The following is a 25,312-nucleotide window of genomic DNA, read 5'->3' as shown; positions in this document are numbered from 1 at the left end:
CGCTGTAGGATGTGGCCGCCGTACGAGACGGCTGTGCAGTAAACATTGCGAAGTGGGTGCCGTTTTACCACAGGACACGATCGGTGCCGGCGCCCTGTACTCTCTGTACGCCTCTTCTATAACGCGCAAGTACCCAGCAGAGAGCAACTAATCTCGCGATAGCTACACACGGACGAGACCAATCAGGGAGCAGCGTTGTGCCTGGCGCTTGTCAGTTCTGTCTGGAGCGCCTGTGTCTGTGTTATCTTCCCGCCCCCCGCCGGCTCTCCACCCCCTGTCTGCTGCGCTCTGTCTCCCTCCCGCCCCGGGCGCTCGTCACGTCCGGTAGCCGGAGGTTGTGGAGGAGGCCGCGGCCAGGACCAGGGCACCGGGGATCCGCCAGACACAAAGAGGCCACTGTGTGACCGAGGCCTCGGGCCTGAGACAGGTGAGACGTGACTGCTAGTAGTGGCCCGAAGCGCTGCCCCCTCTGCCTGCTGTTTACATTCCTCCTGTATGTGCATTGTGTATGGGCTGAGAGCGTGTGTGTGTAAATATATAAAATTAGTGTGATATGTGTGTATATTCTATGTGTCTGCTTCGAAGATCGTGTGTATACATTATATGTGTGTGTATGTATATATATATATATATATATATATATATCGTGTGATATGCGTGCATATTATGTGCTGCGGATATCATGTGTATGTGTGAATATATATATTATATTATATGTATGTATGTGCGTGCTGCGGAGGTCGCGTGTGATTTGTGTGTATGTGGTGCCGAGATCGTGTCTGCGTGTGTTATACGCGTATGTGGTGCCGAGATCGTGTCTGCGTGTGTTATACGCGTATGTGGTACCGAGATCGTGTCTGTGTGTGTTATACGCGTATGTGGTGCCGAGATCGTGTCTGCGTGTGTTATACGTGTATGTGGCGGCGAGATCGTGTCTGCGTGTTTTATACGTGTATGTGGTGCTGAGATCGTGTCTGCGTGTGTTATACGCGTATGTGGTACCGAGATCGTGTCTGTGTGTGTTATACGCGTATGTGGTGCCGAGATCGTGTCTGCGTGTGTTATACGTGTATGTGGCGCCGAGATCATGTCTGCGTGTATGATACGTGTATGTGGTGCAGAGATCGTGTCTGCGTGTGTTATACGCGTATGTGGTGCCGAGATCGTGTCTGCGTGTTTTATACGTGTATGTGGTGCTGAGATCGTGTCTGCGTGTGTTATACGCGTATGTGGTACCGAGATCGTGTCTGTGTGTGTTATACGCGTATGTGGTGCCGAGATCGTGTCTGCGTGTGTTATACGCGTATGTGGTACCGAGATCGTGTCTGTGTGTGTTATACGCGTATGTGGTGCCGAGATCGTGTCTGCGTGTGTTATACGTGTATGTGGCGGCGAGATCGTGTCTGCGTGTGTTATACGTGTATGTGGCGACGAGATCGTGTCTGCGTGTGTTATACGTGTATGTGGCGACGAGATCGTGTCTGCGTGTGTTATACGTGTATGTGGCGACGAGATCGTGTCTGCGTGTGTTATACGTGTATGTGGCGACGAGATCGTGTCTGCGTGTGTTATACGTGTATGTGGCGACGAGATCGTGTCTGCGTGTTTTATACATGTATGTGGCGCCGAGATCATGTCTGCGTGTATGATACGTGTATGTGGTGCAGAGATAGTGTCTGGTGGTGTTATACGCGTATGTGGTACCGAGATCGTGTCTGTGTGTGTTATACGCGTATGTGGTGCCGAGATCATGTCTGCGTGTATGATACGTGTATGTGGTGCAGAGATCGTGTCTGGTGGTGTTATACGCGTATGTGGTGCAGAGATCGTGTCTGTGTGTGTTATACGCGTGTGTGGTGCCAAGATCGTGTCTGCGTGTGTTATACGTGTATGTGGTGCCGAGATCGTGTCTGCGTGTGTTATATGCGTATGTGGTGCCGAGATCGTGTCTGCGTGTGTTATACGTGTATGTGGCGACGAGATCGTGTCTGCGTGTGTTATATGCGTATGTGGCGACGAGATCGTGTCTGCGTGTGTTATACGTGTATGTGGCGACGAGATCGTGTCTGCGTGTGTTATACGTGTATGTGGCGACGAGATCGTGTCTGCGTGTGTTATACGTGTATGTGGCGACGAGATCGTGTCTGCGTGTTTTATACATGTATGTGGCGCCGAGATCATGTCTGCGTGTATGATACGTGTATGTGGTGCAGAGATCGTGTCTGGTGGTGTTATACGTGTATGTGGCGACGAGATCGTGTCTGCGTGTGTTATATGCGTATGTGGCGACGAGATCGTGTCTGCGTGTGTTATACGTGTATGTGGCGACGAGATCGTGTCTGCGTGTGTTATACGTGTATGTGGCGACGAGATCGTGTCTGCGTGTGTTATACGTGTATGTGGCGACGAGATCGTGTCTGCGTGTGTTATACGTGTATGTGGCGACGAGATCGTGTCTGCGTGTGTTATATGCGTATGTGGCGACGAGATCGTGTCTGCGTGTGTTATACGTGTATGTGGCGACGAGATCGTGTCTGCGTGTGTTATACGTGTATGTGGCGACGAGATCGTGTCTGCGTGTGTTATACGTGTATGTGGCGACGAGATCGTGTCTGCGTGTGTTATACGTGTATGTGGCGACGAGATCGTGTCTGCGTGTGTTATACGTGTATGTGGCGACGAGATCGTGTCTGCGTGTGTTATACGTGTATGTGGCGACGAGATCGTGTCTGCGTGTGTTATACGTGTATGTGGCGACGAGATCGTGTCTGCGTGTACTGTATGTGGGAAGAAGGCATCGGCACACCAATAATGGGAATAAACAATAGATGAGAGAAATATTTTCTTTTGCTTTATTATTTCATATATAGGCATGTGTTCATATGTAACACTCCCAACGTTTTAACCCTTTTTGGGTCTTTTTCAAGGATATTTAGTCTGTTGAATGCGGGATATTTTGTTTTTCTCTAATGAGGATGATACTAGTATTAATCACGCCTTTTTAACAATACGCCAGTATTCTGATATCAGGATTTACCAGATAGTGAAGATATTGTGGTTGGGAAACATATTCTAGTGCCTGGTGAAGGTGCGTACACCCTGCAGTCATCCGCTATTATCACCGTGTGGAACAATGTACTGGACCCTCAAGTATGGGTATCATATATTAGTCATCCATATCAATAGTTTAATAGATGGTGGAGTTGCCAATCAACTATAGTAGTTCTGCCTATAAATACAGTATATAGGAAGCAGCTTGGTGTCAGATGACAGCAGACATGTATCCCTTATATGACCAGAGAATTCATTCACACGTCTGCCATGCTAGGGTGCATGGGTAAAATGCCCTTTGACAGTGCACAATTAAAGCACCTTCAGTGGTGGCTCAGGGGATGCTGTAGGGCTTTATGCGTGTATTATACATGTATGTGGTGCGGAGATCGTGTATGTGTGTATTATACGTGTATCTGGCGCGGAGATCGTGTCTGCGTGTATTATTATTACTGTATTTATAGAGCACCATTAATTCCATGGTGCTGTACATGAGAAGTGGGTTACATACAGAATACACACACAAATTACAGTAGACAGACTAGCACAGAGGGAAGAGGGCCCTGCCCTTGCGGGCTTACATTCTATAGGATTTTGGGGAGGAGACAGTATGTGTGGTGTAGATTGGGCAGCAGCTCCGCACGGTGGTCGGGCGGCAGCTCCGCACGGTGGTCGGGCGGCAGCTCCGCACGGTGGTCGGGCGGCAGCTCCGCACGGTGGTCGGGCGGCAGCTCCGCACGGTGGTCGCAGAGACCTTGTCTGCGGGTATTATACGTGTATGTGACGCGGAGATCGTGTGTTATACGTGTATGTGGTGCGGAGATCGTGTCTGCGTGTGTTATACGTGTATGTGGTGCGGAGATCGTGTCTGCGTGTGTTATACGTGTATGTGGTGCGGAGATCGTGTCTGCGTGTGTTATACGTGTATGTGGTGCGGAGATCGTGTCTGCGTGTGTTATACGTGTATGTGGTGTGGAGATCGTGTCTGCGGGTATTATACGTGTATGTGGCGCGGAGATCGTGTCTGCGGGTATTATACGTGTATGTGGCGCGGAGATCGTGTCTGCGGGTATTATACGTGTATGTGGCGCGGAGATCGTGTCTGTGGGTATTATACGTGTATGTGGCGCGGAGATCGTGTCTGCGGGTATTATACGTGTATGTGGCGCGGAGATCGTGTCTGCGGGTATTATACGTGTATGTGGCGCGGAGATCGTGTCTGCGGGTATTATACGTGTATGTGGCGCGGAGATCGTGTCTGTGGGTATTATACGTGTATGTGGCGCGGAGATCGTCTCTGCGGGTATTATACGTGTATGTGGCGCGGAGATCGTGTCTGCGGGTATTATACGTGTATGTGGCGCGGAGATCGTGTCTGCGGGTATTATACGTGTATGTGGCGCGGAGATCGTGTCTGCGGGTATTATACGTGTATGTGGTGCGGAGATCGTGTCTGCGGGTATTATACGTGTATGTGGCGCGGAGATCGTGTCTGCGGGTATTATACGTGTATGTGGCGCGGAGATCGTGTCTGTGGGTATTATACGTGTATGTGGCGCGGAGATCGTCTCTGCGGGTATTATACGTGTATGTGGCGCGGAGATCGTGTCTGCGGGTATTATACGTGTATGTGGCGCGGAGATCGTGTCTGCGGGTATTATACGTGTATGTGGCGCGGAGATCGTGTCTGCGGGTATTATACGTGTATGTGGCGCGGAGATCGTGTCTGCGGGTATTATACGTGTATGTGGTGCGGAGATCGTGTCTGCGGGTATTATACGTGTATGTGGTGCGGAGATCGTGTCTGCGGGTATTATACGTGTATGTGGCGCGGAGATCGTGTCTGCGGGTATTATACGTGTATGTGGTGCGGAGATCGTGTCTGCGGGTATTATACGTGTATGTGGCGCGGAGATCGTGTCTGCGGGTATTATACGTGTATGTGGCGCCGAGATCGTGTCTGCGGGTATTATACGTGTATGTGGCGCGGAGATCGTGTCTGCGGGTATTGTTGATGTATACAGTTAGGTCCATATATATTTGGCAACTGACACAAATTTTGTGTTTTGTTTTTTTTACCTCTTTACTGAAACATATTCAAGTTATAGTCATATAATGGACATAAAGTCCTGACTTTTAGCTTTCATTTGAGGGTATTCACATTCAAATTTGATGAAGGGTTTGGGTGTTTCTGCTCTTTCCATGTGCCACTCTGGTATTAACCCCTTCACCCCCGGCCACTAAAACACCCTAATGACCGGGCCATTTTTTTGCAATTCTGACCAGTGTCACTTTGACAGGTTATAACTCTAGAACGCTTCAACGGATCCTGGCGATTCTGAGACTGTTTTTTTGTGACATATTGTACTTCATGTCAGTGGTAAATTTAGGCCGATATTTTTTGCGTTTATTTGTGGAAATTTTGCGAAAATTTTGAAAATTTCGCAATTTTCAAACTTTGAAAATTTATGCCCATAAATCTGAGAGATATGTCACACAAAATAGTTACTAAATAACATTTCCCACGTGTCTACTTTACATCAGCGCAATTTTCGAAACAAATTTTTTTTTCGTTAGGAAGTTAGAAGGGGTCAAAGGTCATCAGCAATTTCTCATTTTTCCAACAAAATTTACAAAATAATTTTTTTTAGGGACCACATCACTTTTGAAGTGACTTTGAGAGACCTAGGTGACAGAAAATACCCAAAAGTGACCCCATTCTAAAAACTGCACCCCTCACACTGCTCAAAACCACATCCAATAAGTTTATTAACCCTTTAGGTCAGACCTGGGCAAGGGGCGGCCCGCGGGCCCACATCCGGCCCGCCTACTCTCTGTGACCGGCCCGCCCGTCTTCAGCCGGTGCAGTGGAGCCGGGCTGCAGCGTGCCGAGCAGGGAGAGATCCTGTGCAGGTCCGCACAGTCAGTGCAGGCAGCGGAACGCAGGAGTCTTTCCTCTGTTCCCTGCCGGCACTAATTGTCAGTGACACACGTGCGCGCTCTGACGTTGTCAGTACTGCGCTGCGTGTGTCATTTCAAAAGTTCCCGCCCGGCAGAAGAAGCAGCACAGCAGACGGAATAATTAATATTGCTGCTTGCAGGACCTGCGATGATGTCACGCCCATGTGACTGTGTGGGAGGAGACACAGGATGCCGGGCAGAAAGCAAAGATACTGAATCCTGAAGATGTGGACACATGATGACTGGTAATGAGAAAAGAGGGGACATGAGGGGGAGGGGGGCTGCAGGGTGAGTGCATATGAGGGAAGATGGAGTTGCAGGGTAAGTGCATATGAGGGAAGATGGAGTTGCAGGGTGAGTGGCATATGAGGGAAGATGGAGTTGCAGGGTGAGTGGTATATGAGGGCTGCAGACTGACAGAAGGATGTGAAGGGGTGCAGAGTGTTTGAGAGGGGTAAGTTGGGGTACAGGCAGGGTGAGATATGTGGGCAGGGTGTGTGACATATGGGGGTGTAGTGTGTGTGATCTGGGGGGTGCAGGCTGTATGAGGAGCAGGGTGTATGAGATATGGGGTGCAGGCTGTATGGGGAGCAGGGTGTGTGACATATGGGGGTGTAGTGTGTGTGATATGGGGGTGCAGGCTGTATGGGGAGCAGGGTGTGTGACATATGGGGGTGTAGTGTGTGTGTGATATGGGGGTGCAGGCTGTATGGGGTGTAGTTTGTGATATGGGGGTGCAGGCTGTATGGGGAGCAGGGTGTGTGACATATGGGGGTGTAGTATATTACAGGTGTGCTATATGGAGGTGTATATAGTGGTGTAGTATATGGGGGTATAGTGATGTAGTATATTACAGGTGTACTATATGGAGGTGTAGTATATTACAGGTGTACTATATTGAGGTGTACTATATTACAGGTGTAGTATATGGGGTGTAGTGATGTAGTATATTACAGGTGTATATAGGGGTGTAGTGATGTAGTATATTACAGGTGTACTATATGGAGGTGTAGTATATTACAGGTGTACTATATGGAGGTGTAGTATATTACAGGTGTAGTATATGGGGTGTAGTGATGTAGTATATTACAGGTGTACTATATGGAGGTGTAGTATATTACAGGTGTACTATATGGGGGTGTACTATATTACAGGTGTAGTATATGGGGTGTAGTGATGTAGTATATTACAGGTGTACTATATGGAGGTGTAGTATATTACAGGTGTGCTATATGGAGGTGTAGTATATTACAGGTGTAGTATATGGGGTGTAGTGATGTAGTATATTACAGGTGTAGTATATAGGGGTGTAATGATGTAGTATATCGGAGGTGTATTATATAGTGGTGTAGTATAATACAGGTGTATATGGGGGTGTAGTATATTACAGGTATATGGAGGGAGTGTAGTATAATACAGGTGTAGTATATAGGGGTGTAGTGGTGTAGTTTATTACAGGTGTAGTATATGGAGGGGGTGTAGTGATGTAGTATATTGGGTAGAACTGAGGTAATTATATTAGTCCGGCCCTCTAAACCAATCCCAATTTCTCATGCGGCCCCATGGGAAAATTAATTGCCCACCACTGCTTTAGGTGCTTCACATGAACCAAAGCCATGTGGAAGGAAAAAATGAAAATTTTACTTTTTAACACAAAAATGTTACTTTAGCCATAAAATTTTCATTTTTACAAGGGAGAAAAGAGAAAGTGCACAATACAATTTATTGTGCATGTTCTCCTGAGTACGCTGATACCCCATATGTGGTAAAAATAAATTGTTTGCGCGCACTGCAGAGCTCGGAAGGCAAGGAGCGCCATTTGAATTTTTGAACGCAAAATTAGCTGCACTCATTAGCGGACGCCATGTCGGGTTTGAAGACCCCCTGAGGTGCCTAAACAATGGGGCTCCCCCACAAGTGACCGCATTTTGGAAACTAGAGCCCTGAAATCATTTTTCTAGATGTTTGGTGAGCACTTTGAACCCCTGGGGGCTTCACAGAAGTTTATAACGTTGAGCCGTGAAAAGAAAAAATTTTTTTTACCACAAACCGGTTGCTTCAACTAGGTAGCTTTTTTTTTCACAAGGGTAACAGGAAAAAATGCACCATAAAATGTATTGTGCATTTTCTCCTGAGTACGCAGATACCTCATATGTGGTGGAAATCAAATGTTTGGACACACGGCAGTGCTCGGAAGGCAAGGAGCGCCATTTGAATTTTTGAGTGCAAAATTAGCTGCACCTGTTAGCGGACACCATGTCGGGTTTGAAGACCCCCTGAGGTGCCTAAACAATGGGGCTCCCCCACAAGTGACCCCATTTTGGATACTAGAGCCCTCGAATAATTTTTCTAGATGTTTGGTGAGCACTTTGAACACCTGGGGGCTTCACAGAAGTTTATAGCGTTGAGCCGTGAAAAGAAAAAATTGTTTTTTTACCACAAAACGGTTGCTTCAACTAGGTAGCTTTTTTTTTCACAAGGCTATCAGGAAAAAATGCACCATAAAATGTATTGTGCATTTTCTCCTGAGTACGCAGATACCTCATATGTGGTGGAAAGTAATTGTTTGGGCGCATGGCGGGGCTCAGAAGAGAAGGAGCGCCATTTGACAGCAAAATTGGTTGGAATCATTAACGGACGCCATGTCACGTTTGGAGACCCCCTATGGTGCCTAAACAGTGGAGCTCCCCCACAAGTGACCCCATTTTGGAAACTAGAGCCCTCAAATAATTTTTCTAGATGTTTGGTGAGCACTTTGAACACCTGGGGGCTTCACAGAAGTTTATAGCGTTGAGCCGTGAAAAGAAAAAATTGTTTTTTTACCACAAAACGGTTGCTTCAACTAGGTAGCTTCTTTTTCACAAGGCTATCAGGAAAAACTGCACCATAAAACGTATTGTGTAATTTTTCCTGAGTACGTAGATACCTCACATCTCACATGTGGTGGAAAGTAATTGTTTGGGCAAATGGTGGGGCTCAGAAGAGAAGGAGCGCCATTTGACTTTTCAAACGCACAGACGCAGTGCACTGATTGGCCGCTGCAGGACGCACGGTCGGATGCGATACAAAAAGCGTCGCAGATACGGAAAAAAGTCACGCCAAAAATTGAGCAGGGATGCCGATCCGTTATGTGCATCCCTGATTAGCGCTCGGCGGGACGCACGGACGGATGCGATACAAAAAGCGTCGGGGATACGGAAAAAAAAGTCCCGCCAAAAATTGAGCAGGGATACAGATACGTTATCTGCATCCCTGATCAGCGCTTGGCGGGACGCACGGACGGATGCCATACAAAAAAGCGTCGGGGATACGGAAAAAAAAAAGTCACGCCAAAAATTGAGCAGGGATGCAGATACGTTATCTGCTTCCCTGATCAGCGCTCAGCGGGACGCACGGACGGATGAGGTGTAAAAATGGACAGGATACAGAAAAAAAAAAAAAAAGTTATACTCACAGTACCCAGAGGATCACTGACCAGAAGAGCTGCAGATGAACAGATGGCAGAGAGATGGACAGCTTTACAGGAGCAGCAGGCAGATCAGCAGAATGAGCGGGGGGGGGGGGGTGAGCAGAGGGGGAGGGGGGAGAGCAGAGGGGGAGACCGGAGAGGGAGCTGCAGAATAGAGATAGTGGGGGAGGCAGTCAGATCGCGGGGGGAGCAGATCGGGATGTCGGGGGGGTAAGGGGGGGGGAGCAGATCGGGATGTCGGGGGGGTAAGGGGGGGGGAGCAGATCGGGATGTCGGGGGGGTAAGGAGGGGGGAGCAGATCGGGATGTCGGGGGGGCAGATCGCAGGGGGGCATGGGCAGAGGCTAATACGGGAGCGCGCAGGGGCACCACGGGAGCGCGCACGGGCTGCTAGGTGAGCACAGTACTCACGTGCAGCAGGAGCGGTGACCTTAGCTACGGCGGCGGCGGCAGCAGTGGTGGCGTGGTACCACAAGTACCAGCCACTGCACGCTGCAGACATGTTGGGGGAGGGCTCGCAGGCCAGCACAGGCCTGGGGAGGGCGGCCACCGGCAGATCAGACCGCCCCTCTGCACACTGATTGGAGCGATTGCGCGTCATAGCACGATCGCTCCAATCAGTGCTGCAGGGGCTGGGGGCGACTTGTTTGAGGTCCACCTATGATATGCTGCAGCAGCTGCGGCATCTCATAGCTGGATCTCACAGTATCGCACTATTTCCGGCATTATTTTTGCCGAAATTAGTGCGAACGATGTGGTTGGCGGTTCAGATTTGAACAGCCAATCACATTGATCGTCGATAGGGGGTGGCGATGCCGCCCCCCTGGGGTCAAGCAAAGGTTCCCTGCTGTAAGAAACAGCAGGGGACATCATTTGAAAGCCGTTGCTATGGCCACGGCAATCGAATGAGGTTTAGGCAGTAAAATTACGTCCCTGGTCGTTAAGTCACGTTAAAATAGGACGTAATTTTACTGCCCGCGGTCGTGAAGGGGTTAAAGGACTCAAAAGTAAATGGACAATTGACTGTCAGGCTGTATCATGGGCTGGTGATTTATTTATTATTTCATTCTCAATTAAGCACATAAAAGGCCTGGAGTTGATTTGAGGTATGGTGCTTTCATTTTGAAGTTCTGTAAACATGCGGTCAAAAGAGCTCTGCATGGGGAAAAAAGCCATCCTTCATCAGCGAAAACAGAAAAAAAAATCCGAGAACTTGCTACAATATTAGGAGTGGCTAAGGCCCCTTTCACACATCAGTGACAATCCATTTTCTCAATGGATCCGTCGCAGATTGTGGCTAAACTGATGCGACGGATCCGACTAGCTGGGAGCTAAATAATAAATTGGAGCATGCTCAGTTAAAAAAAACGGAATCCGTCGCCGGATGCCATCATTTGACTGATGACGACGGATCCTGCGCCCATAGGCTTCCATTCTACCCAACGACAGACGGCGACGGATCAGTCTGTGTCCATTTTTTCGGCATACACAAAAATGTTACTTTGGCCGTCGTCTCCGTCCGACGAACAAACCTTTTTAGACAGATCCATTGAACGAGGAATGAAACATGAGGCAATCCGTCGCTAATACAAGGCAATGAGAAAAATTATCCAGTGGCATCAGTCACCGCATCTGTTTTATTTTTTTTTTTTCAAAATTTGATGGATTGTGACTGATGGCAAATAACTGATGCGTGTAAAGTCTGCTTTACACGCTGCAATATATCTTACAATGTGTCGGCGGGGTCACGTCGTAAGTGACGCAGATCCGGCATCGTAAGGTACATTGCAGTGTGTGACAGGTACGTGCGATTGAACGTTAAAACGTTCATCGCATGCACATCGTACCTGTCTCTAGAATTGCACATCAGATTGTTCATCGTACCCGGGGTAGCACACATTGCAGCGTGTGACACCCCGGGAACGATGAACAGATCTTACCTGCGGCTCCCGGCCCACAATGCGGAAGGAAGGAGGTGGGCGGGATGTTTACGTCCCGCTCAGCTCCGCCCCTCCGCTTCTATTGGCCGGCTGCCGCGTGACGTCAATGTGACGCCGAACGTCCCTCCCACTCCAGGAAGTGGACGTTCGCCGCCCACATCGAGGTCGTATGGACGGGTAAGTACGTGTGACGGGGTTACTCGTATGTGCGGCACGTTCAACAAATTGAACGTGCCACACATACAATGAGGGCGTTGCAAATCGCATACGAAATCGTATGCGAAATTGCAACGTGTAAAGCAGGCTAAAGGGGCCTAAATCTACAGTTTGGTACATCCAGAGAAAGAAGGAAAGCACTGGTGACCTCAACAATGGACGCCTACGGAAGACAACAGTGGTGGATGACCGCAGAATAATTACCATAATGAAGGGAAACAACATCCAACCAAGTGAACAACACTCCCCAGGATGTAGGTGTATCAATATCCAAATCTACCATAAAGAGAAGACTGCATGAAAGAAGATACAGAGGGTTCACTGCACGGTGCAAGCCACTCATAAGACTCAAGAATAAGAAGGATAGATTGGAGTTTGCTAAAAAATTTATTAAGAAACCAGCACAGGTCTGGAAGAACATTCTTTGGCCAGATGAAATCGAGATCAACCTCTACCAGAATGAAGGGAAAAAAAAAAGTATGGTGAAGGCATGGTACAGCTCATGATCCAAAGCGCACCACATATTCTGTAACACACGGCAGAGGCGGTGTGATAGCCGAACACATAAAGCTAAAGCAACTCAGGAATTTATGAAATCAAAGAAGCGGAATATATGTCAATGGCCGAGACATCACCTTATCTCATCTCGATAGAGCCGCACTTCACTTGGTAAAGACTAAATATCATACAAAAAGGCCCACAAACAATAGGAAAGGAAAAGCGCTGCAGTGAAGGCCTAGTAGAGCATTAAAAAGGAGGAAACACAGCGTCCGGTGATGGCCAGGAGTTCAAGTCTTCAGGCAGTCATTGCCAACAAAGGGTTTTCAACCAAGTATTAGAAATTACCATATTATTTACAAATATTTAATTTGTGCAATTACTTTTGAGCCCTGAAATGAAGGCATTGAGATTAAGAAATGCTTTAGTTCCTCACATTTTTATGCAATCAGTTTTTCCCACCCACTGAATTAAAGCTGAAATCTGAACATCAACTGCTTTTGAATTGTGTATCCAAAACCCATTGTAATGTACAGAACAAAAATGAGCAAAATGCCTCTGTCCAAATATATATTGACCTAACTTTATAGTGTGTGTATATATATATATATATATATGTGGCGCAGAGATTGTGTGTGTGTGTGTGTGGTGATCATATGGATAATGTGTGCGTTGTGCGGATCTGACTTATGTAATTGATGCATGGTGCAGAGCTTGTGTGTGTGTGTGTGTGTGTGTGTGTGTGTAATGGGTGGTGCTGTGAGGGATGCATTAAGCTACTGTTCACATTTGCCATACAGCACTTTGTAACTCTTTTCTGTTATCTTAAAGGGAACCTTTCACCAGGATTTTCCCTTTATGCGCTACAGCCACCACCAGTGAACCCTTATATTCACCATCCTAGAATACAGTCCCTGACAGAAGTTCTGTCACTTATCCATGTTATGTAAATAAAAGCTTATAACCGGATTTTAAATTCATCCATTGGTTTCATAAATTACTCTTTTGAAAGCTGAAACCCTCCCAAATTTGGTTTAGGTTATGAAAATAAAGTTGCTGCAAAGCTGAAATATTGATCATTTAATGAACACAGAAAGGTCAGATTTTGGCAACACAAAAGTTTTGTTGCCTTGTCATATAATGCACCCAATCCAAGTTTACATCCTCACCTGTGCTCACTAAATGATCGGTTAATTAGTGGGTGTGTATAAAAAGAAACCCAGCACCCCAGACCTTCACTTGAACTGCAACTTGACCTCTGACAATGTGCCAAAAATCCACCCTACGACCAAAGCCTTGATTATCAAGAGGCTGAAGACCAGATCCACTGCAGAGGTGGCTGGCACCTTTAACGTGTCTGTGTTAAGTACAAAGAATTACAAAAAGATTTGTAGAGACTGGAGATCTTTTGACAATCCCAGATCCTGCAGACCCCGCAAGACAACTGCTCAGGAGGAACGTTTGTTGGTTAGAAAATCCAAAACCAGCCCCTCTTCCACTGGAACAGAGCTCCAAAAGGCCTGGTCACCTAAAGTCCCTCTGTCAACTAGAACAGTTTGTAGGATTCTGTCTCGAAATGGCTTTGATGGTCGAATCAGTGCCCAGAAGCCAACACTAAACAAAAGACAAATGCCACATGTTTTTTTTAATTGCCAAGTCCCACAGCCTGCTAAACAGATGGATACTGGAAAAGTGGCAGAAGGTGGATTTCTCTCATGAATCTTCAGTTGAATTACACCACAGCCACCGCAAATACTGTCTGGAGCCCATATGGATCCAGAAAACGGTTAAGTTTGGTGGTGGAGAGATCATGGTCTGGGGTTACATTCAGTATGGGGGTGTGCAAAAGATTTGCAATAGCCTAAAATATCAACAAGTATTAGCTACCTCTTACATTCCCAATCATAAAAGGGGTCAAATTCTGCAGCTGGATGATGCTCCATCTCATACATCCATCTCTACAACAAAGTTCCTCCTGGCAAAAAAGATCAAGGTACTCAATGACTGGCCAGCACAGTCACTAGACATAAACATCATTGAGCATGTTTGGGGTAGGATGAAAGAGGAAGCTTGGAAGACAAAACCAAAGAATCTAGATGAACTCTGGGAGGCATGTAAGACTCCATGCTTTGTTATTCTTTCAATAAATTGTGTGAATCATTGTTGAACCACATGGATGCAGTCCTTCAAGCTCATAGAAGTCACAAAAAATATTAAATATGGCTCTAATAGCACCACAACTTCCTTCACCAATGTTGTGCAACATATCTTTCTATAGAAGTTAATTATTTGTTTGAATTTCACCTTACTTTCTGTGGGCGACAAAACTTTTGTCTTGCCAAAATCTGACCTTTTTTGTGTTCATTAAATGATCAATATTTCAGCTTTGCAGTAACTTTATTTTCATAACCTAAACCAAATTTGGGAGGGTTTCAGCGTTCAAAAGAGTAATTTATGAAACCAATGGATGAATTTAAAATCCGGTTATAAGCTTTTATTTACATAACATGGATAAGTGACAGAACTTCTGTCAGGGACTGTACTGTATATAAGAACCGAGGCCTCTGTAGAATGTAAATGTTTAGTATACTCTCCTAATGGGCAGTCTGGTCTGATGGGTGTCGCTGCTATCAGTCCGGCGCCTCCTCCATCATGTGCGATCACCGTCCTGATGTCCAGCGTGCGGGATGAGGAGATTGTGTGCCTCATGGGTGCGGGATGAGGAGATTGCGTGCCTCATGGGTGCGGGATGAGGAGATTGCGTGCCTCATGGGTGCGGGATGAGGAGATTGCGTGCTTCATGGGTGCGGGATGAGGAGATTGCGTGCCTCATGGGTGCGGGATGAGGAGATTGCGTGCCTCATGGGTGCGGGATGAGGAGATTGCGTGCCTCATGGGTGCGGGATGAGGAGATTGCGTGCCTCATGGGTGCGGGATGAGGAGATTGCGTGCTTCATGGGTGCGGGATGAGGAGATTGCGTGCCTCATGGGTGCGGGATGAGGAGATTGCGTGCCTCATGGGTGCGGGATGAGGAGATTGCGTGCCTCATGGGTGCGGGATGAGGAGATTGCGTGCCTCATGGGTGCGGAGATTGTGTGCCTCATGGGTGCGGAGATTGCGTGCCTCATGGGTGCGGAGATTGCGTGCTTCATGGGTGCGGGATGAGGAGATTGCGTGCTTCATGGGTGCGGGATGAGGAGATTGCGTGCCTCATGGGTGCGGGATGAGGAGATTGCGTGCCTCATGGGTGCAGGATGAGGAGATTGCGTGCCTCATGGGTGCAGGATGCGGAGATTGTGTGCCTCATGGGTGCGGAGATTGCGTGCCTCATGGGTGCGGGATGCGGAGATCATCAGGTTAATTGTTTTAGTGTACTATTGTAATATAAGAATATATTTTATTTCTATAGGTCCAACATAGAAAAATGGAAAAATCCAATCACATAAGTCAGAACTTTGGATGTAGCCATACATTTGAAAACCCTTCCATATTCTTTTTTTTGTTTTGTTTTTATTTGTGCTGGTGCGTTAATTTGGCTCCTCCATGGGTGCGGAGATTGCGTGCCTCATGGGTGCGGAGATTGCGTGCTTCATGGGTGCGGGATGAGGAGATTGCGTGCCTCATGGGTGCGGGATGAGGAGATTGCGTGCCTCATGGGTGCGGGATGAGGAGATTGCGTGCCTCATGGGTGCGGAGATTGCGTGCCTCATGGGTGCGGGATGAGGAGATTGCGTGCCTCATGGGTGCGGAGATTGCGTGCCTCATGGGTGCGGGATGAGGAGATTGCGTGCCTCATGGGTGCGGAGATTGCGTGCCTCATGGGTGCGGAGATTGCGTGCCTCATGGGTGCGGAGATTGCGTGCTTCATGGGTGCGAAATGAGGAGATTGCGTGCCTCATGGGTGCGGGATGAGGAGATTGCGTGCCTCATGGGTGCGGGATGAGGAGATTGCGTGCCTCATGGGTGCGGGATGAGGAGATTGCGTGCCTCATGGGTGCAGGATGCGGAGATTGTGTGCCTCATGGGTGCGGAGATTGCGTGCCTCATGGGTGCGGGATGCGGAGATCATCAGGTTAATTGTTTTAGTGTACTATTGTAATATAAGAATATATTTTATTTCTATAGGTCCAACATAGAAAAATGGAAAAATCCAATCACATAAGTCAGAACTTTGGATGTAGCCATACATTTGAAAACCCTTCCATATTCTTTTTTTTGTTTTGTTTTTATTTGTGCTGGTGCGTTAATTTGGCTCCTCCATGGGTGCGGAGATTGCGTGCCTCATGGGTGCGGAGATTGCGTGCTTCATGGGTGCGGGATGAGGAGATTGCGTGCCTCATGGGTGCGGGATGAGGAGATTGCGTGCCTCATGGGTGCGGGATGAGGAGATTGCGTGCCTCATGGGTGCGGAGATTGCGTGCCTCATGGGTGCGGAGATTGGGTGCCTCATGGGTGCGGAGATTGCGTGCCTCATGGGTGCGGAGATTGCGTGCTTCATGGGTGCGAAATGAGGAGATTGCGTGCCTCATGGGTGCGGGATGAGGAGATTGCGTGCCTCATGGGTGCGGGATGAGGAGATTGCGTGCCTCATGGGTGCGGGATGAGGAGATTGCGTGCCTCATGGGTGCGGGATGCGGAGATCATCAGGTTAATTGTTTTAGTGTACTATTGTAATATAAGAATATATTTTATTTCTATAGGTCCAACATAGAAAAATGGAAAAATCCAATCACATAAGTCAGAACTTTGGATGTAGCCATACATTTGAAAACCCTTCCATATTCTTATTTTGTTTTGTTTTTATTTGTGCTGGTGCGTTAATTTGGCTCCTGCATTGTGGAAAGAAAGAATGTCTTCTATACGAAAACAGGAAGTAACAAAGCTGCCGTCTACTTCCTAGGAAGTGGTGACCAACACAATCACTGCACTAAATTAAAGAGAACCTGTCTGTACACAAAACGCTATTAACATGCAGATATAGGGTTAATCTACTGAGCCCTTCGTTCTAACCAGAGAAAATGATGTTCATTCCTCCTGGCAGCCTCTGGCTTTCAGTCCTAGGGGCGCAAGAAGCGTGATGTCAATTACCATTCAGCGGTGGCTGTATCCTCGCCCCCAGCACTGACTGAATATCAGCTCTGCACTAATGCAATGCTGAGCTGGTTGTTGGTGTCGGGAACTGGGTTATAGGTGGTCACTATGCACAGAGCGGTGAATGAAACCGCGTAGGCCGTTCACCCATATCTGAAAGGCAGATGTGTTAGGGTGCATTCTTAACCAGAGATCACTTGTTGCCTACTGCCTGGACTAATTGGTGTGGATCGAATGCATGCTTGAAAAATGACATCAGACACACAGTCGGATATTCATCTTTCCTCGGTCAGAGGTGGCTTAGAACTGCCTGATTAATTCAAGAGCATGCCTTTATATAACCTAGGAAGGGGGCATGGTCGGCTCTACAGTGAGCATACTTGGATGTGTCCATTGGTCAGTGGGTTGACCAATGTGTTAGTCCATGAGCTGATTGGTGGGCATCATCGTAGACGGGTCTATGACGTCATTGGATGCATCCATGGTGATGGGAGGGACGTCATCTGGTGGATCCATGCTGATGGTTTGGTCTGTGATGTAATCAGGAGCCATCTTGGGTTCCTCTGAAGACTGACAGGCTTATGTATAGAGAATTGATTTCATTGAACACACTTCTCACAATGCTCTATGTCCAGAGGTTAAGTAAGTATTTCATCTTATGGCTCTCCTCAACAGATCCTTTCTTGAGAAATAGTTAATTTTTTCTCTGCAGCAGAGCTCTGTGTGGCAGCCGCACAGCATCTGAACACTATTAACATGTAGATTTTCACAATATTTGCAGATTAATTGTGATTTGTTTTTTTTACGTGATAAGTTTCCTTTATTGTGAACCTGACAAGTGCAAAATACACACAGGACCACAAGCAGTTCTGGGTGCATATTGCTAATCCCTGCCTCATAGTCCCAGCCTACAGCAGCATAGATAAAGAGATCTATAGAGAAAGTAATTCTAAAGATTGTTTATTATATGGTAATGAGGACAGCAACCATTCGCAAGGGCGTTAGTTCTCTTGGCTAGTCAGCCCCCTTAATATGTAAGCACGCCTCTATGGGCGTACTAACATGCTAATGAATGCGCAACATCAGAGGCATGGTCGCACTAACCTCTCTGCTGTCACTGCGCCCGATGCTGGATTTTGTCTCAGTGCGCATGATCCCCGGACTTCCGATAATGTGGACTATGAAGCTGGGTGTACACTTCCTGGCTTCAAACTGGTGTCGTGCGCATGACCGGAAGTGCCGGGGACTTCTGATCGTGTGCACTGACCCTTTGCCCAGCGTTCTGAGGGGGTGCAGTGGACAGAAGTACACGTGTCCCTGCCGATGATGACGCTGGGCAGTGGGCATAGAATAGGATGTTACTATACCGTTGTGGACTTACTAACATGCTAAGAGCGGAATGAGCGCAGGAACGAACACCCTTTCGACTAGTCTTCGTTCTCATCAGCATAGCATAGAGGATCTTTAGAAATACCTTTTCTAAAGATCTCTTTATCTATGCTAGCGTATACAGGGATGGTTAGGCAGGGATTAGCAATATACACCCAGAACTGCTTGTGGTTCTTGGTGCATATTGGACCTGACAGGTTCCCTTTAAAGGCTTCCCAGTATGATAACCCATCAATATCAGATCAATGGGGCCATTCAGCCACACAGTTGGGTGTTTCCAGCTCCAGAAGGGGATGGATTTAAAGTGAGTATGGAGTGGAACACTTGTCATACTGTTTAGGACCTGCAAAACCAGGCAGCGGACAGTAATTTAGGAGACTAGGAGGGGGATATGCAGTATCTGATGAACGAGCTGCAACGTTGAGGTACTGCATATGAAATATACATTGCATGCATTTGATGGCTACATACACTACTCACAAAAAGTTAGGGATATTTGCCTTTGCGTCATTTTTCAGCATAATCCTAAACTGCCCTCTAACCTTTTCAAGCGATCTTAATGTGACCTTCTCACTTTTGAATGCACGTGTCCAACTGTTCAATGTTTCAGTACTTTTTGCACAACTTGCTGTTCTCTAAAAAGGAATTTAAAGGGAATCTGTCACCAGATTTGGCGACTATAAACTGCGGACACAACCAGTGAGCTGTATATAAGAGCCCAGGCTGCACTGTATAGTATAAAAAGTAGGGATGATCGAATACCTCAAATGTTTGGCTTTGCGAATATCCGACGAATAGGTCGCTGCTATGTGAATATTCGATGCGCAATGTAAGTCTATGGGAAACCCGAATAGTTCTGAATAGTTGTTATTCGGGTTTCCCATAGACTTACATTGCGCATCGAATATTGGCGAATAGCGGCGACCTATTCGGTAAATATTCGCGAAGCCGAATATTTGAGATATTCGATCATCCCTAATAAAAAGCAATTAAGAGGCGGTCTGGTCCGATGGGTGTAGCTGCTTGCGGGTCCGGAGCCTCCTCCCTGCTGTGATCTCCGAGAGGTAGAAGGAGAACCAAGAGAGAGCAGTTTCTTTCAGACGCATAGAGCGGCGCATAGTGAGGAGGAGCTGGTGATCCACCATATCAAATGCAGTAGAGATCCAGGAGAATCAGCTGGGAGTAGTGGCCATTAGATTTAGCTGTTAGTAGATCATTAGAGACTTTAGGAAAGGCAATTTCAGTAGAGTGTAAAGAGCAGAAACCGGATTGTAAAGGGTCAAGAAGAAATAGAGATAGTGGATTAATCAAGAATGAACCAAGCATTCCAGGAGTTTAGAGATGAAAGGGAAGATTAGAGACAGGTCTGTAGTTGGCAGTGCAGTTCTGGTGAGGGAGATTTTTTTTATTTTTTAATAAAGAAATTGTGATGGTGTGTTTAAATTAAGAGGGGAAAGATACCAGAAGGGAGAGGCTAAATATTTTAGTCAGGCTATGTGCGCACGTGTGCGCTCTGCACCGCACCTAAAAGGTGCGCTTCAGAGCACAGCTGAAAAGCTCCGTTCTGAAGCGCATGGTGCCGGCAGAGAACGTGCGCTCTGCATGCTGCCTCTCCCTATAGACAGCAAGCAGACCGCACAAAAGAAGTGACATGTCACTTCTTAGAACGCAGCGATTCGGGCAGCAGCCGAATCGCTGCGTTCTAATATGCCGCGTGCGCACGGCTCCTGCACAATCTCCATAGACTAAGCAGGGGACGCAGGACGCATGCAGTTACGCTGCGCTGCAGATCGCAGCTTAACTGCATGTAATACGCACACGTGCGCACATAGCCTTAGGTGGGCAGTGACAGCCGGGGAAAGGGACTGAAGGAGATTTGAGGGGGAATAGTCATTGGTGCAGGATGTAGGGCTAGAAGATGTGAGGAGCTTGGTAACCTCTTCTGTGACAGGTTTAAAGGTGAGGGACGGGATCCAGGTTCTGAGGGGATTGTGCAAATATGTCCTGACGGATATGGCTGAGTTTTTGGGGTTTTTTTATCATCAGCACTGAGGTTTGTGCCTGAGGTCTGTACTTTAGGTTTCAGAAGGGAGTGGAAAGTTTTGAAGAGTCTTTTTAGACTGTCAGCTAGTGATGTGATGTGATGAGGGTGGTGAAGTAGACTTATTTGGCCAGATGCGAGCAGAATTATAAGTTTTGAGCATGAATTTATAGTGGATGAACAGGATTATGGTTACTACAGTTGAAACCAGAAGATTACATCCACTATCTAAAATGACACCACATCTGCATGTTTTTCTCACTATATGACATGAAACCAGAATAAACTTTTACTGTTTTAGGTCAATTAGGAACCAAAATGATTTATATTTGCCAAATGCCAGAATAATGGGAGAGCGGATGTTTTAAGGCAATTTTATTACTTTCTACAAAGTCAAAAGTTTACATACATGTCATTAGTATTTGGTATCATTGCCCTTAAACTGTATGTCTTGGGTCATATATTTTGGATATCCTTCCACAAGCTTCTCACAATAGTTGGTAGGAATTTGGGTCCATTCCTCCTGACAGAATTGGAGTAATTGAGCCATGTTTGTAGGTCACCTTGCTCGCACCTGCCCTTTTAGCTTTGCCCATAAATTTTCAATAGGATTGAGATCAGTGCTTTGTGATGGCCACTCCAAAACATTGACTTTGTTATCCTTAAGCCACTTTATAACCAGTTTGGCAGTATGCTTCAGGTCATTGTCCAGTTGGAAGACCCATTTCGCCCAAGCTTTAAGTTTCTGGCTGATGTCTTGAGTTGTTGCTTCAGTATTACCACATAATCTTCTCTCCTCATGATGCCATCTATTTTGTGAAGTATACCAGTCCATTCTGCAGCAAAACAAGCCCCATAACATGATGCTGTCACCCCTGTGGTTCACAGTTGGGATGGTGTTCTTAGGCTTCAAAGCTTCTCCCTTTTTACTTCAACCGTAACGATGGATCATATGGCCAAACTTCAGACTTCAATTTTCGACAGGACAGGTCTCCAAAAATTAAGGTCTTTGTTCCTGTGTGCATTTGCAAATGTTTCATCTGGCTTTTATATGTTTCTTTTGGAGTAATAGCTTCTTCCTGGCAGAATGGCCTTTCACCCATGTTGGTACAGGACTTGTTTCACTGTGGATAATGACACAACCTTACCAGCTTCCGCTAGCATCTTCACAAGGTCTTTTGCTTTCGTTCTTGGGTTTATATGCACGTCTGACCAAAGCATATTCTTCTCAGGTACACAGAACTCATCTCCTTCCTGAGCGGTATGATGGCTTGACATTCTCATTTTGGTTGTACTTTGTATAATTGTTTGTACAGATGAGTGAGGCACCTTCAGGTATCTGGAAATTGCACCCAAGGATGAACCAGATTTGCGCAAGTTCCCAATTCTCTTCCTGAGATCTTGGCTGATTTCTTTTGACTTTTCCATGATGCTACACAAAAAAGCAGTGTGTTTCAGGTGTGCATTAAAATACATACACAGGTGTGTCTCTAATTAACTCAGATGTTACCAATAAACCTATCAGAAGCTTCCAAAGACACGACATCATCATATGGGCTGTTTCATATTGTTTAAAGGCATAGTACTCTTAGTGTATGTAAAGTTTTGCCTTTGCAGACAGTAATAAAAATGCCTTACAACATTCTCTCTCTCATTATTCTGGCATTTGGCAAATATAAATAATTTTGGTTCCAAATTGACCTAAAATGTGAAATGTTTATTCTGATTTTATGTCAGATAGATAGTGAGAAAAACATGCAGATGTGTCTTTTTATATATTGGATGTAAACTTCTGGTTTCAATTGTGTGTGTCCCAAAGAGACATGAAATTGTGAGTCCTCATTGTAAATAGGGACTTTGTTGAGTGATTACAATGCCTGAACTGTGCCTTTTAGTATTTATCATGCTTTCCTTGTATATAACCATCATATTCCGGAGCACACCACATACATCATCACTACTGTCTCCCTATCTGTATGTCTTTGGAGTGTGAGAGAAAATCGGAGAACGCAGAGGAAACCTACACAAACACAGGGCGATCATAGGAACTCCTTGCAGCAACAGTGCTAATTACTGAGCCCCCGTGCTGCTGCATATGTTGTCACTATGCAATCATCAGGAAATTGGGCATGTTGCACAGCCGTTAGCTTATGCACAAATGAGACATTTATGCTTGCCTAAGTGTAGAACTAATAAGTATAGTAGTACTCATTTTAATTGTGTCTTGTATTTTCTCTCTGGATGAATGCTTCCATCGTGCATGCACATGGCATACAGTCATATACTGACTTTACTTTTCTTTCTTTCTAGGACCATGGATTTTCCTGGACATTTTGAACAGACATTTCAGCAGCTCAATTACCAGCGTCTCCAGGGCCAGCTTTGTGACTGTGTGATCGTAGTGGGCACTAGACATTTTAAAGCTCATCGCTCAGTGCTGGCTGCCTGCAGTACTCATTTCCGCGCTCTATTTACTGTGGCAGAGGGTGACCAGAGCATGAACATGATCCAGCTGGACAGCGAGGTGGTAACATCCGAAGCCTTTGCCGCCCTGATTGATATGATGTATACATCCACCCTTATGCTTGGAGAGAGTAACGTGATGGATGTTCTTCTGGCAGCATCTCACCTCCACCTGAATTCAGTAGTGAAAGCATGTAAGCACTATCTCACCACAAGGACATTACCTATGTCTTCTCCCAATGAGCGATCTCAGGAGCAGAGCGCAAGGATGCAGAGATCTTTTATGCTTCAGCAACTGGGCTTGAGCATTGTTAGCTCTGCCTTAAATTCCAGTCAGGGTAATGAAGATCAGTCACAGCAGCAACAGAGTTCAATGAGTTCTTCGGGTCGGAACAATATGGTGGAGCAGAGGGCCACTTTTCCAATCAGAAGGCTTCATAAAAGAAAGCAGTCCTCTGAAGAGAGAGCTCGGCAGCGCATGAGGACCTCCATTGAAGAATGTCTCATAACAGATGTTACCAATGAAAGCGTACAGTCGATGGTTAATTCTCGTGAAGAATACTTTTCTCCTGATTCTATGAAAATGGCAGACCACATGAAATCTGATTCCACCGCTGACAACCAGGAGGACGGCGCTATCATATTTGATCAGTCATACAGTAACCAAGAAGACACACAAGTGCCCAGTCAGTCTGACAATGGTGGGGAAAATATTATGTCAATGGCATCCCAAACACCTATAGAAACCAGCTATGGTCAGGCATCATCTTGTGATAAAACCATATATACTTCTGAGACTCATGACATCACAATAGATGAAAAAGACCACATGAGAGTTATTGTTAAATCTGAGCCTTTGAGCTCCCCAGAGCCTCAAGATGAGGTGAGCGATGTCACATCCCAAGCAGAGGGAAGCGAGCCTGTTGATGTAGAGGGCGTTGCAAGTGGTGAAAAGATTGAACTGAGCCCAGAAAGCAGTGATCGTAGTTTTTCTGACCCTCAGTCTAGTACCGATCGGGTGGGAGATATCCATATTTTAGATGTCACTGCCACCTTGGAGCACAAATCCTCTTTTAGTATTTCAAATTTTCTGAACAAGAACAGAAATGCAAACCTCAGCTTGAGCCAGAACAGCGATGATAACATTCCCAATACAACCAGTGATTGTCGCATGGATGGTGAGGTTTCCTACCTTGTCAGCCCAGAGTCTGGACCCAGTGGTCATTCTTCTAACATGTCTCACATGGATAATCCTTTTGGTGATGGCCCTGATTCTCATTTTGCTCGCCCAATGCAGGATGTCATGACTTTGCCGTGTGTTCAGTCCTCTAACTACCGTGGAAATGACCCGTTTGGAATGGAATTCCCAAGGTCTGGGTTAGGACTTCACTCTATGTCAAGGTCCATCATGGGAAATGTTAGGGGCCGTGCTTTTAACTTTCCAAATTACCGGCGAATTGCTCCCAAAATGCCTATTGTTACATCAGTTCGGAGTACTCAGCTACAGGATAATTCTTCCAATTCACAACTCATGATGAACGGGTCAAATTCGTCTTATGACAATGGGAATACTTCTCAACAGGGTCCACCACAGTTGACAAGGGCTTCTGCGGATGTTCTCTCGAAGTGCAAGAAAGCGCTGTCTGAGCATAATGTGCTGGTGGTGGAGGGTGCCCGCAAATATGCTTGTAAAATATGTTGTAAAACTTTCCTAACTTTAACAGACTGTAAAAAGCACATTCGTGTACATACTGGAGAGAAACCGTACGCCTGTCTGAAATGTGGAAAACGCTTTAGTCAATCCAGCCATTTATATAAGCATTCCAAAACTACTTGCCTAAGATGGCAGAACAGCAACCTTCCAACGACGTTGCTTTAACTTTGGCACTACTTCTCCAAAAACTCCAAGACCAGTCGATATCCTGTTGTAATGTAGCAGCATCTCCTTGTACTTAAGTAGAAAGACAGCGTGTGTTGTGAATGAAGAAGCTAATGACTTTGGATGAAGTATCTGATCTTGGAAGGGGGGAAATGCTTTCAGATACATATTTAACCTCGATGTTCTGAGGTGCAAGTACTTCATTTGTTAATGTATGTTTTATGTCCAATGATAACTGAATACTAACATACTGTTACCAGGCATTTCTGTACAACTGTGTAAACATAATGCAGTAAATTGCATTTTTAGCCCTA

General features: G+C 46.3%; 1 protein-coding gene across 2 annotated transcripts; it reads left to right on the top strand.

Annotated features, from left to right (window-relative positions):
- ZBTB5 (zinc finger and BTB domain containing 5) lies at positions 1-25,312 on the top strand. Of its 2 annotated transcripts, XM_075315809.1 has the most exons (3): positions 1-427; positions 6,153-6,257; positions 22,967-25,312. In XM_075315809.1, exons 2-3 carry the CDS (start codon positions 6,238-6,240, stop codon positions 24,996-24,998), a joined length of 2,052 nt encoding a protein of 683 aa, XP_075171924.1. In that variant the 5' UTR covers positions 1-427; positions 6,153-6,237; the 3' UTR covers positions 24,999-25,312. The 2 variants fall into 2 exon arrangements, with proteins under 2 accessions (XP_075171924.1, XP_075171932.1); XM_075315817.1 differs by lacking the exon at positions 6,153-6,257.

The sequence above is a fragment of the Anomaloglossus baeobatrachus genome, chromosome 1, assembly GCF_048569485.1.
Source record: "Anomaloglossus baeobatrachus isolate aAnoBae1 chromosome 1, aAnoBae1.hap1, whole genome shotgun sequence".
In the NCBI taxonomy this organism is placed as follows: domain Eukaryota; kingdom Metazoa; phylum Chordata; class Amphibia; order Anura; family Aromobatidae; genus Anomaloglossus; species Anomaloglossus baeobatrachus.
This window is presented reverse-complemented; position numbering and strand designations above follow the sequence as displayed.